The sequence below is a fragment of the Neomonachus schauinslandi genome, chromosome 13 (genome assembly GCF_002201575.2).
Source record: "Neomonachus schauinslandi chromosome 13, ASM220157v2, whole genome shotgun sequence".
NCBI classification, from domain to species: domain Eukaryota; kingdom Metazoa; phylum Chordata; class Mammalia; order Carnivora; family Phocidae; genus Neomonachus; species Neomonachus schauinslandi.
The window spans coordinates 93,272,808-93,285,747 of record NC_058415.1 but is presented as its reverse complement, the minus strand read 5'-3'; the positions used below and the strand labels follow the sequence as shown (position 1 = coordinate 93,285,747).

At 53.2% G+C, this 12,940-nt stretch overlaps 2 protein-coding genes across 3 annotated transcripts in view; both read left to right on the top strand.

Moving 5' to 3' along the window:
- Nucleotides 1-6: 6 nt before the first annotated feature.
- On the top strand, nucleotides 7-9,141 carry ZMYND19 (zinc finger MYND-type containing 19). Of its 2 annotated transcripts, XM_021691015.1 has the most exons (6): nucleotides 7-96; nucleotides 1,167-1,226; nucleotides 2,342-2,448; nucleotides 3,092-3,232; nucleotides 8,190-8,370; nucleotides 8,545-9,141. In XM_021691015.1, exons 1-6 carry the CDS (start codon nucleotides 46-48, stop codon nucleotides 8,686-8,688), a joined length of 684 nt encoding a protein of 227 aa, XP_021546690.1. In that variant the 5' UTR covers nucleotides 7-45; the 3' UTR covers nucleotides 8,689-9,141. The 2 variants fall into 2 exon arrangements, with proteins under 2 accessions (XP_021546690.1, XP_021546691.1); XM_021691016.1 differs by lacking the exon at nucleotides 1,167-1,226.
- A 3,361-nt stretch (nucleotides 9,142-12,502) lies between these two features.
- DPH7 (diphthamide biosynthesis 7) overlaps nucleotides 12,503-12,940 on the top strand; it is an 11,965-nt gene continuing 11,527 nt past the window's right edge. Inside the window, exon 1 of the mRNA XM_044920451.1 lies at nucleotides 12,503-12,547. Within this exon, the coding sequence (XP_044776386.1) occupies nucleotides 12,503-12,547 (45 nt within the window). The remainder of the gene's footprint in view (nucleotides 12,548-12,940) is intronic.

Sequence of the window (12,940 nt, the reverse complement as noted above, 5' to 3'; positions counted from 1 at the left end):
CGCCTCCCGAGGGAGCGGCGCCGCCGGCCGAGCGCAGGCCCGGCCATGACCGACTTCAAATTGGGCATCGTGCGGCTCGGCCGGGTGGCCGGGAAGGTGAGCGGAGCGGAGCGCGGGGCCGGGGCCGCGGGGTCGGGGGGATGCGGGCCGGGCGGGCGGGCTGGCCGGCGGCGGGTCCCCGCGGGCCAGGAGGGGGCTGGCGGCCGCGGGCAGCGCAGCGCCCTTCCTAGGCGGCCCGCTCGCTCGTTGGCGAGATAGTCTGCGTGCGTCTCAGTGCCTGGCAGTCCGTGGTGGAGTTTCGCGCAGGGTTCACGCTGCCAGCGGTGGTCGTGTCTGGACGAGCTTCGGTGGGCCTCCCAGAGCAGGGCCTCCCTCTGCTTCTCTCCCTTACCTGGCCCCGCCCTCCGCGTGTTCGAGGCTGGGGCTTCCTGGCACCTGTGGGCATTGAGGCTTGGCTGTTTCCAGGAGCCGGCCGGCCGTGCAGCTGCTCCAGCCACGGACCTTACCCTGGATGGGAACCCTGTTCCCATCACCAGCGGCGGAAGCTTCTGGTGGGAGAGAGGAGCAGAGGCAGTCAGATGAAGGTAAAACCGGCTTAGGTCTTAGCAAAAGGCTTTCCAAGCAAGAGTGAGACTAGTCCGTTTGGGGGACTGTTTGCTGCCTTTCCTGCAAGAGGAATGTGGCTTTTTACCTAAGGAAGGGCGGGCTCCCCGTCAGCTCTGAGACCCCTTCTAACTCAGGGACTGGTTGTGTTAGTATCATCCCCTAGAACTGTTATTTGGAACACTTCAGACAGAAAGCAAACAATTCAGTGTGTACTGCCACCCATCTTAATAAATAAACGTTAATTGAAACCTTGTGGATGTTCTGCCTCAATCCAGGGCCCCTTCCTCTCTTCTGCGGAAGCCGGCCTCTCAGATTAGGTTTATTGGCACGTTAAAACACACAGCTTAGAGGTTAGCCGGCTCGGTGGCACTTACGGCTGAGGCTCATGTGGATGGGAAGTGAAGCCTGATACCGCTCCTCTGGTGCAGTCTTGAGTGGGAAATAGCCACCGGCTTTTTGGGGTAGGCTGCCTCATGTAGCCGGAAGGGGCCATTTCTGTCTGTTACTGATACTTTGCTGTGACCCTGAAGGTAACGTTTTGAAACGTGGTTAATTTCCAGACCAAGTACACACTGATAGATGAGCAAGATATCCCGCTGGTGGAGGGCTACTCCTTTGAGGTAAGGGCGGCTGTTTCTCTGCTGGCCTGCTTCAGTCAGTGCGGGGGGGGGGGGGGGGGTCATGAGGGATGGGTTTTAGCCCCTGTGGGGGCAGCCTGGCCTTCACTGTCCAGTGGAGCCCCACCACCACCAGGGCGGACCACCAAGTCCTTCCCCACTTTCACCCTGGTGGCTGACGCTTTCTGAAAACAGATCAAATTGTGTCATGTTTGTGACTGAATGTTCAATTGGACAGGCTCTGACTCCCTAGGAGACTGTCCAGTGCCACCTCACCTTTCCTCTGGCCTGGCCCCACCGTCCCTCCTGTGCCCTGGTGCTCTCCATTCTCTCATCTCCCTGAGCTCCCTTGCCTTCTGCTGTTCTCTGCTTGATGAGCTTCTGTTCACTGGCCAGTCCTTGCCTACAGGCCCCTCCCCTTTGTAAATCCTCCAGGAGCCTGTGGACCCACTACACTTTCATCTCAGCCCCTCATGCTTTTATAGTACAGCTGACCCTTGAACAGCATGAGTTTGAACTGCACAGGTTAACTTAGATGTGGGTTTGGTTTTTTTGGTTTTGGGGTTTGCTTTTTTTTTTTATAAACATACTCCAGTACTTTCTTTTGAAAATGTTTTCTTTTCTCTAGTTTTAACTTCTTGTAAGAGTGTAGCACATGATACCTGTAACGTACAAAGTATATGTAATTAGCTGTCTCTGTTATTGGTAAGGTTTCTGGTCAAGAGCAAGCTATCAGTAAAGTATCCGAAAGTTAAAAGTCATATGTGGATTTTCAACTGTGTGGGGGTTCAGTGTGTCTTACCCCTATATGTTCAGGGGTCAACTGTTAGTTACTTGTTCAAGGATTTCTCTCACTGAATTGTGGGGTTTTTTCTAAGAATAGGAAAATTTATTTCTCTGTGTCCACAGTATTTTGCAGAGTGGTTTGTGAGTGTGTGCTTGTTGGGATACGGGGCTGGCTTCCATGTCTGGGAGCCTCTGCAGAGCCCTGGGTCCCAGAAATAGGCCTCATATATGTGCCCTGGCTTGTTTGTTTCACTTCATTTCTTTAAGAGGGATTCAAAATGTAGCTGAGAATCGGAGGCTTTTTAACAGACCTTTTCCTTGTTTTTCCTCAGGCCCGGATGGAAGTAGATGCAGATGGAAATGGTGCTAAGATATTTGCATATGCCTTTGACAAAAACCGAGGAAGAGGGTCAGGAAGGCTCCTTCACGAGCTGCTGTGGTAGGTATTTTCCAGCTGCTTGTTTGCCATTTGGGTACTGCGTGAGCCCTGTTGTGTACAGGGTGCATGGAGCCTGTGGAGCAACCTGCCCTTGTTGACAGAAGGTGCTTTCCCCGAGTCCTGCTCCCCCTACCATCCCTTACTTACTTTTGTGTCATTGCCGCAATCCAGAGGAATTGCTCATTTGCGTATTGTACCACTGATGGAGCAGCCTAAAAGTGCACTTGCTGCTCAGCTACTTGCTCCAGACACAGCCTCCTCTGGGGTAGGGTGGGGTCTGCTCCCTCTACCGTGTTCTTGCTGAGCTTGTTAGTGGGATGTGAGGAACGACCAACACCTCTCCTTGGCGTCCATGGTGGAGTTCCAAAATGCTTCGAAATACTCAGGTGAGGTGTTCTCTAGGCTGTGTGTTTGATAGTTGGGGGTTCCATCCTGGCTTCTTGCAGCCTAGCTCTTAAATCAAGGGCCTGAACTGTCAACATGGTCCATCTTGTTTGGCCACAGACTCACATACTTGGATTCCTCTCAGCAGCCTTGCTCCTGACTGTCCCCATCAGTGTGGCGAGGGGCCAGTTCAGACCCCATGGCTGAAGTGTTTGGGAAGGCCGGAGGCGGCTGATTGCAAGAGTTGTCTGTTTCCTAGGGAGCGGCACAGGGGAGGCATTGCTCCCGGGTTTCAGGTGGTGCACCTCAATGCTGTGACTGTGGACAACCGCCTGGACAACCTACAGCTGGTGCCGTGGGGCTGGCGGCCCAAAGCTGAAGAGACATCCAGCAAACAAAGGTGGGTCTCCTCAGGGCCTCCTGAAGCCAGCGGAGGTGCCTCCGGGGGGAAAGCCCTCCTCCAGGCTCTTGTGTGTTTTTGTTTGTTTTTGTTTTTTGAATATTTTATTTAGCACCTGGGTGGCTCAGTCCTAAAGCGTCTGCCTTCAGCTCAGGTCACCAAGCCCTGCACTGGGCTCTCTGCTCGGCAGGAAGCCTGCTTCTCCCTCTCCCTCTCCCCCTGCTTGTGTTCCCTCTCTCGCTGTGTCTCTCTCTGTCAAATAAATAAATAAAATCTTAGAAAAAAAAAAAAAGATTTTGTTTATTATTTGAGAGAGAGGGAGCACAGGGAGAAGCAGACTCCCCGCCGAGCAGGGAGCCCGACACGGGGCGGATCCCAGGACCCTGGGATCATGACCTGAGCCGACAGCAGCTGCTTAACCGACTGAACCACCCTGGTGCCCCATCCTCCAGGCTCTTGTTACCAAGAGGGCTCATGTCTCTACTCTGCGTTCTGATGCTTCTGTGAGAGTGGAGACCTTGGTTATTTTCCCTCAAAGTGTGAGACCCTTATTTTCTTCATGGGGGTGGGATACCATTTTGATGGTTATATTTTGGGTTGGTTTTCTAATGATTGGCTCTAGTGGGGAGAAGGGTTGTCTGGGCTGGATGCTTGCACATGAGCAGGACTTCTGCTCCATACCCCTGGAAAAGTTGGACGTCTTTATCTTAAGGATGCCCCTGTACACACACATGCGTCTTTTTGTCATGCTCTTTGTCTAAACACTTCACCTAGGTAGTGGTTTAAAAGAAGCAAGACATGGGGCACCTGAGTGGCTCAGTCGGTTAAGCAGCTGCCTTTGGCTCAGGTCATGTTCCCCGGGGTCCTGGGATCGAGCCCCATGATGGGCTCCCTGCTCGCAGGGAGTCTGCTTCTCCCTCTGCCCCTCCCCCCTGCTTGTGCTCTCTCGCTTGCTCTTTCTCAAATAAATAAATAAATTCTTTAAAAGAAGCAAGGCAATGTGGTTTGGGGACTCTGCTGTTCAGCCTCCACCTCTGTGTGGTCCTGAGAACAGTGCTTCTGCTCAGGATAGCATAGGTATCCCACTTGGGCAAGTAGGATGCTGAGAGCAGTTCCCATGGCCCCAAGAACAGCCCAGGTATGAGCTTCATGGAGCTCTTGGGAAGAGCTGGGGAACCAGCAGGATGGGAGTTGGGAGCTGAAATGAGCCAGGATGTTCTTGGCCATGTGTACATCATCTCTGGGCTCACAGGGGCTCTCTGGGGTTTGTGCATGCCCTCGGGCCTCTGGGAAGCCTCTTTCATCAAACAAAAGGAAGACAGTGTTATCAACAGAAGGGTAAGGGCAGCTCAGGAGGCAAATCAGCGTCCATAGATTTTCTCCTGGATTGTCCAGCATGGACGCTTGTAAAGTGTGAGCACTGGGACCTGCCCCTACAACACCAGAGAGGTTTCCCCACTGCAGACCTAGAAGGCACTGTCTACCCCTTCACCCAGCAGTGCATCTGCTCCTTCCAGGACCTCTGGGTTATGAAGTCTGTCACTTTAGGCCTTTGTGTGACTCATGGTTTGGCCATCCTGTGGCTGAATGTTACATTTACTCATCTGAACACCCTTTATGGTTATAAGATAACCACAGTTGGGAACACGTTTGGGAAAGGGTCCATTACGCCCCAGGCTACCCTGTCCAGTGGTCTCTGCCGGGTCATGGCCTGGCTGCCCCCATTCTCTGCTAAGCTCCTCCTGAGAAGCCCAGGACTGAGGCTGTGCTTTGAGGCTCTCTCCTTTGTGACCTCCGAGGAGCCGATCTAGTGGTGCCATCCTTAGTTTGTCCAAGGCTAGGGATTTAGACCCTCGGCAGTGGTCACACCATTTGTGGGTCAGAGCCAGCCTGAGTGCAGCCCGAACTCCCAGCTGGCCTGGGCATTGTGTGTCCTTCTATTTCTCAGCTGGTGGCCTCCACATGGCTGGTTCATATGGTGGGAATCGGCCTGTCTGTGAGGCCAGGAATATGGCACCATGGATTCTCCCAGGCCTGCACATCCCGCCTGGCTTTCCTTCCGTGTGGGGGCCACAAGGGCAGCTCATCTGTTGGGGGAGGGAAGGGCCTCTTTGTCAAAGTGTGTTTTCTTTCCTTGCTGCTTTTAAAAGCCGGCTGGGGCCAAAACTTGCCTCTGTCTTGTAGGAGTTCATTGAAGGGCTCAGAAGGCAGCCAGCAGCCTCCTACCTCCTGGCTCTTCCCTTTAAAAAACTTTTCTTATTCTGGTAAAATGCATGTAAGATTTACCATCTTAACCATTTTTTTTTTAAGATTTATACATATATATATATTTTTAAGGTTTTATTTATTTATCTGACAGAGAGACAGCAAGAGAGAGAACACAAGCAGGGGGAGTGGGAGAGGGAGAAGCAGGCTACCCAACGAGCAGGGAGCCCGATGCGGGGCTCGATCCCAGGACCCTGGGATCACGACCTGAGCCGAAGGCAGACGCTTAACGACTGAGCCACCCAGGCGCCCCAAGATTTATATATTTTAGAGAGAGTGTGTGCATGTGTGAGAGTGTACCCAGGGGTGGGTGGGGCAGGAAGGGGCAGAGGGAGAGGGAGAGAGAATCTCAAGCAGGCTCGGGCTGAGCGGGAGCTCCATCCCACAATCATAAGATCATGACCTGAGCCGAAACCAAAAGTCAGGCACTCAAGTGACTTCGCCACCCAGGTGCCCCCATCTTAACCATTTTTGAATGTTCAGTTCAGTGGCATCGAATACACCCACATGGCTGTAAAACCATCCCCACCATCCATCCATTTTTCAGAACTTTTCCATTGTCCACCCAAACACAGACCCCTCCCATCCCCAAGCCTCCACCCTCCCGTTCTCCGTTTCTGGATCTGATTTCTCTAGGGCCTCCTGGGAGTAGAATCCTGCAGGATTTGTCTTTTTGTGACAGGCTTCTCTCAGCACAATGTCGTCAAGGTCTGTCCATGGTATTGCCTTTGTCTGGATTTCCACCCTTTTTAAGATTGAATGATAATCCATTATATTTATATACCTCATTTTACCTATTTGAGTGTTGACGACAACGGACACTTGGGTCATTTTCATGTTTTATCTGTTGTGAATAATGCTGCCGTGAACATGAAAGTACAAATGTCTCTGTAAGATCCTGCTTTCAGTTTGTTTGAGTATATGCCCAGCAGTGCAATTGCAGGATTGTAGGATAGTTTTATTTTTAACTTTTTGAGGAACCACCATAATGTTTTCCACAGTGTCCACCGTTTTAAATTCCCGCCAACAGTGCACAGGGGTTCCGGTTTCTCCACATCCTCGCCAATACTTAGTACGCTCTGGTTTTTGTTTTGTTTTGTTTTAAGGAATAGTCATCATAAAGAGTGTGAGGTGATAGCTCATTGTGGTTTTGATTTGCATTTTCCTGATGATGAGTGATGATGAGCATCTTTTCATGTGCCTGTTGGCCATTTGTACGTCTTTTTATAGAGGAGTGTATTATGGTCTTTTGCCTATTTTTAGAGATTTATTTATTTATTGGGGGGTGGGGGAGGGAGAGAGCGAATCTCAACAGACTTCCCACTGAGCATGGAGCCCAGTGCTGGGCTCAGTCTCATGACCCTAAGGTCATGACCTGAGCTGAAATTAAGAGACGCTTAACTGACTGAGCCACCCAGGCTCCCTTTGCCTATTTTTAAATCTGGTTGGTTGGTTTTTTTCTTGTTGAGTTATGGGAGCGCTTTATATATTCTGGATATTAATTTCTTATCAAATACATGATTTGCATATATTTTCCCTCATTTTGTGGGTTGCGTTTTTAGCTCTGTGGATAGTGCCCTTTTTGTTGTTGTTCTTCTAAGTAAGCTTCAGGCCCAACATGGGGCTTGAACTCATCACCCCAACATCAAGAGTTATGGCCTCTGATGAATCACAGACCTGTACCCCTGAAACAAATAATACATTATATGTTAAAAAAAAAAAAAGAAGATAGTAGGAAGGGAAAAATGAAGGGGGTAAATCGGAGGGGGAGACGAACCATGAGAGACTATGGACTCTGAGAAACAAACTGAGGGTTCTAGAGGGGAGGGGGGTGGGGGGATGGGTTAGCCTGGTGATGGGTATTAAGGAGGGCACATTCTGCATGGAGCACTGGGTATTATATGCAAACAATGAATCATGGATCACTACGTAATGTATGGTGATTAACATAACATAATAAAATAAAATTAAAAAAAAAAAGACTTATGGCCTCTACCCTACTGACTGAGCCAGCCAGGCGCCCTGAGGTCTTACGTTAAAGTTCTTGATCCATTTTGAATTAATTTTTGTATATAACCTAGTCTCTCCAGGCCTGGCCCCCATGGGGGTGGTGGGGTGAAGGGGGTGTTAACCTGCTCCTTTGGAACCCAGCACCAGGGCGGGCTGCTGACTGTCTGCACTTGTCCCACCCAACCTGTGCTCCCGTAGGGACTGTTGGGGCGCCTCAGTTCTAGCGTCGGGTGGGATTCTTGCGTTGTAAGCTTCTGGTCCACTAAGGACATAGAGCAGCTCACAGCATCGAAGGGCAGGTGGCCGGGGCAGAAGCACGTGCCTCTGGGGCCATGAGCAAGGAAAAGGGCTTCGAGGCCTTGCTCGGGTGGCCAGACCTGGCCGGGTCCCTGTCCTGAGACCCCATGTTCTCTCTGCCTGCCGTGTGCCTGTCAGTCCCAGATTTGGGGGGATTGAGGAGTGAGGTAGACATAGCCCTGCTCTGTACCTTTTAGTGGGTGGATACCTGATGTCACACAGAGATAAGCCCCACTACATAGTGGGGGGGGTGGCCAAAGAAAAGCCAGGTTGTCGTAAAAACCAAGCAAGGGTAACAGTTTGTCCTGGAGTCATGTCATTGTCATGTCCCTTCTTTGACCGTGTCTGGCTGGAGTGTACCGAACCGTCTGCTTTTCCTTTCGAGGGAGCAAAGCTTATACTGGCTGGCGATCCAGCAGCTTCCCACTGACCCCATAGAGGAGCAGTTCCCCGTCCTGAACGTGACCCGGTACTATAACGCCAACGGCGACGTGGTGGAAGAGGAGGAGAACTCCTGCACCTACTACGAGTGCCATTACCCTCCCTGCACGATGATCGAGAAGCAGGTACCAGTGCGGCCGCGAGGGCTGGCCCACACCCCGCTGTCCTAGCCCCTCTCCAGCGTGGCGGCTTCAGGGCATGGGGGTGCCGGGTCCTTTCTGGTTGGGACGTGGCGTCTGCCCCACAGCTAGCCCCCTGGCGCAACGGCGAAGCCACGGTGGTTGTGTGTGTGCTTTCAGCTCCGCGAGTTCAACATCTGCGGGCGCTGCCAAGTGGCCCGGTACTGCGGCTCTCAGTGCCAGCAGAAGGACTGGCCAGCTCACAAGAAGCACTGCCGAGAGAAGAAGCGCCCCTTCCAGCACGAGCTCGAGCCAGAGCGATGACCGGGCTTCCTGAGCTTCCTTGGGCGCAGCAGACACAACTGGTGGTTGACCTGAAGGTGTGAAGAAGCCGGTGACGCGCACCCAGGGCCGCCGCCACGGAGGCCCCTCGTCGTGGGTACTTTGTGTGGGCACAGCGCTCCCCGCGGTGTTCCGCTCCAAGCAGAGACAGCTGGGGAGGCTCCCACCAGGACGCTTCTCATTATTTATATGTTAATATGTTTGTAAACTCATGTACAGTTTTTTTGGGGGGAGGCAGTGGGAGGGTTAGAAATTACAAATAGAATCATTTGCTGTAATTCTCAAATGGCAAACGGTCGGGCCACATGTTTAAAAAGTCCAAAAAGTGTCACGTAGCAGAAGCTTCTCCCGGGCAGCTGCAGCCCCGAAGAGCGCGGCCTGCATGGGGCCGTATCTCCAAGGCACAGTAAAGGGGTGGAATCATCGAGTGCCTCAGCCGTTCTGTGCTCTCCTTTTTGCCTTTAATGCCGTCGAGGTTTATTTTGGAACGAATCAAGGTGGTCCGGGCGTGGGGGGTGGGGGTTGCCTTTATTCCTGGGTTGAGAGAGAGGAGGCAGGCAGGGAACGTGAGACCAGACTGTGCTTGTCCCGTGGCAGGAGTTCCTGGGGGTGTTGGAGTAGGCAGCCCCGTTTAGTGGGCATGGAATGTTCTCGGCCCTGGCACAGGTAAATTCTCACCTGGATTCATGCACTGAGTGGCGGAGCTTCTGCCCAGCAGACCTCCTGAGGTCCTGCATGTGCATTGGAGTAGCCAGGGTGAGTGAGTGCTACCTCCCTGTCTACTCTGTTGGGCTCCCTCTCCCAGGGAGCCACAGGTGTCTGAAGGCTGGGCGGTGTCTCCTCCACCTTGCAGAACCACCTGAGGGCAATGAGCCAGGCTCTGCGCCTGGGAACTTACTGGTCTCCAGATCCAGCCAGCCAGCCATCCAGCCTGCTAGAGGCTTTACTTCCTGGGAAAATGAAGGCTGGCCATTCCACCTGACTGTGTGTCCTGGGCCATCCCTTTCCCCATGTTGGTCCCAGGGGTTCCTGCTACGCTGTCCCTGGTGCAGCTCTTCTGTCATCTTCAGTGCGTTCCATCTGCCTTGTGTGTTTTCATTTCCCTGGCTGGGGACAGCCTCTTGGTGTCCTCGGTTTGTGAGCTGAGCTTCTGGTAGGTTCTTTTGCAGTCCTGGGGCAGTATGTCTTGGAGAGCAGGACTGGGGAAATCAGGTGAAGACAACATACAGGGCGCAGGAGGGCTCATTCCTAACTCCGAGGGAGGGTCTCTGAAGGTGAGAGAACCCCACCTGCTCCCCTTTGCCAGTCTGTGGGTTAGGTGCAGCATATTTTCTAGGCCAGGGACATCTTTGCTCCATAGGTGAGGTCTACTCTAGGTCTCTCCTGACCCTAGGTTGAGTAGTAATGGGGGCTCAGAAACCTACTGGGGAGGGGGATATGTGTGACCCAGAGAGACAGTCCTGCAGACAGCAGTTGGCTTGAGCCCTTGGGACGTTCCGAGGGCTGGTGTAGGCCGGCATGTTGGGGTTTGGGTGGGCTTCCAGGCGCAGGGCCTTGAGTGTGCGCAGGCAGCGTGCTTTCAAAGGCTCCTGGGGTGAGGAGGCACCAGACCAGAGGCTGGATTTTGCCTGTGTTCTTTGTGTGTGGGCACTTCAGCCTGTCTGCATCCCCTGACCCGCACACATTGTCCTGTGGTCAGTTACTCATCAGAAAATTACATCGAAAGGTCTCAGTGGCCCCATAGGACAGCACACCAGGTCCTGACACACGACTGGTCTCTTCCACGTCCCGCGGCTCATCTGGAATAGCATTGGCCGAGGCATTGCTGTCCACTGTTGCTTCGAGCAGATGCTGCAGCTGGTAGCTGTTCCTATCCAACTGGGCTACTCCCCTGGCCTGTGTGTTAGAGACCCCCCCACATCTGTGCTGGGGAAGTGGGCTGGAGCTTGGAAGGTGGCCACAAGGTTCTAAAGCTGCCTGTGTAGTGACTCCTTCCCTTTGCTTGCATCATTGCTGTGGCCCCCTGGAGTGGACGCTGTCATGAAGGTGCTATAGGATCCATAGACCGCTCTCAATCCCAGTTTGCTTCCCTTGTCCCTTCTCTGATACCAGCCCCTGGTTTCTTTTCTCCTCTGATGGCCCCCAGTCTCTTGATCTTTGTAGCTATACATCTGAGAGTAAGGTTAACATTCAGATGGTTAAAATAGGGGACTTGTGTAATTGTGGAGCTGCTTGACTTTTAAGATTTTTATTTATCTGAGAGAGAAAGAACATGATGGTGGGCGGGGGGAGGCAAAAGGAGAGGGAGAAGCAGACCCCTGATGTGGAGCTCCATCCCAGGACCCTGGGATCATGACCCGAGCCGAAGGCAGACACTTAACTGACTGAGCCAGCCAGGCGCCCCTGACTTTTTTTTTTTAAGATTTTATTTGTTAGAGAGTGCATAAGCAGGGGGAGTGGCAGGCAGAGAGACAAGCAGGCTTCCCACTGAGCAAGCAGCCCGATGCGGGACTCGATCCCAGGACCCCGGGATCACGACCCGAGCTGAAGGCAGACGCCTAACTGGCAGCCACCTAGGCATTCCCCCTGCCCTTTTTTTTTTAAGATTTTATTTATTTAAGGGAGAGAGAGCATGGGCAGGGGGAGGGGCAGAGGGAGAAGCAGACTCCCCGCTGAGCAGGGAGCCCCATGCAGGGCTCGATCTCAGGACCCTGAGATCATGACCCGAGGCGAAGGTAAACGCTTCACTGACTGAGCCACCCAGGTGCCCTGACTTTTTTTTTTTTTAAGATTTTTTTTTTTTTTTTAAAGTAATCTGTATACCCACTGTGGGGCTGAAACTCATGACCCTAAGATCAAGAGTTGAATATTCTACCAAATGAGCCAGCCATGCTACCTTTGACCATTTCTTGTACCAGGTACAGGTGTGTGGTTCTCCCATTTTGGACAGTCCTGTTTCTTCCTGATCAGTCAGCTGCCCTCTGAGCTGCTGACTCACAGCTGTATTTCCAGCCAAAGCCCTACTTCAAAAACCACAGGCTGGGTACCCAGGTATCCATGTAGATTTCAACACAAACTAGATGGCTTAAAACAACAATGTATCATCCCATTTGTGGAGGTCAGAAGTCCCAAATCAAGGTGTTGGCAGGACCATGCTCCCTCTGAAGACACATGGGAAAGGCCTCTCCCAACTTCTGGCAGTTTCAGGTGTCCCTTGCCTTGTGGATGCATCATCCCAAAACTCTGTTTTTATGTTATCTTCCCTGTGTGGGTCTGTCCCTGAGAGACCAAATCACCCCTTCATAAAGGTACCAGTCATATTGGATAGGGCCCACCTTAATGGCCTAATTTTAACTGGATTACCTCTGTAAAGACCCTCTTTCCAAATGTCACATTCTGTGGTGCTGTGGGATAGGACTTCGACATATCTTTTTGGAGAGACACAACTCAATCCATCCTTAACAGTGTCCAAAGCTTGCCTTCCCCAAACCTCTTCTGTAGAATATGTTCATTTTCGTGAATGGCAGCAGCGTCTGCTCAGTCTCCCAGATCAGATCCTGGCTGTGCTGGGTGTCCTCCGAGCCCTGCCCCTTGGGCCCAGATGCTGGCTCTTCTCCAGGCCCTCTGTCCACCTTCCGGCCCACCACCCCAGCCGGCGGCGCATCAGGCACCCCCAGCTGGCCCTGGCTCCTTTCTCTGCTGTCCCGGCAGGCGGGTCTTTGCGTCCGCTGGTGCGCCGCACTTCTCGCCGTACCCGCAGCCCCCCTGGGATGGACGTGAGGGACAGAGGGCAGGCATGGCCAGCCCCTTTGGAACTGACCCTGGACTTGGCTCCCTGAAGGTGTGGGCCCTTTACTCACCCCCACTTCTATTCCCTGTTTTTCTCCTCTCCCTCCCCTTTCTAAGAGCCCAGCTCTTCTGCGATTACATCTGGATACTCCGCTGTCCCTCCAGACCCGCGTGGGGCCCGCGGAGGTCCGCCGGCCGGCAGGAGGCGCAGGAGCCCGGCCTCACGCGAGGCGGCAACGGCGGCCGGAAGTCCCGCCCCCGGTGCCCCGGAAAAGGGAGGGAGGAGATTGCGGAAGTAAAAAGGACCGGCCTGGAACTTCATTTTCTCCTCACCGCGGCTCCGACCCCGACCCCCGGTGGCACCGCCGACCTCAGCCCCGACCCCCGCCCTCACCGCCGACCTCAGCCCCGACCCCCGCCCTCACCGCCGACCTCAGCCCCGACC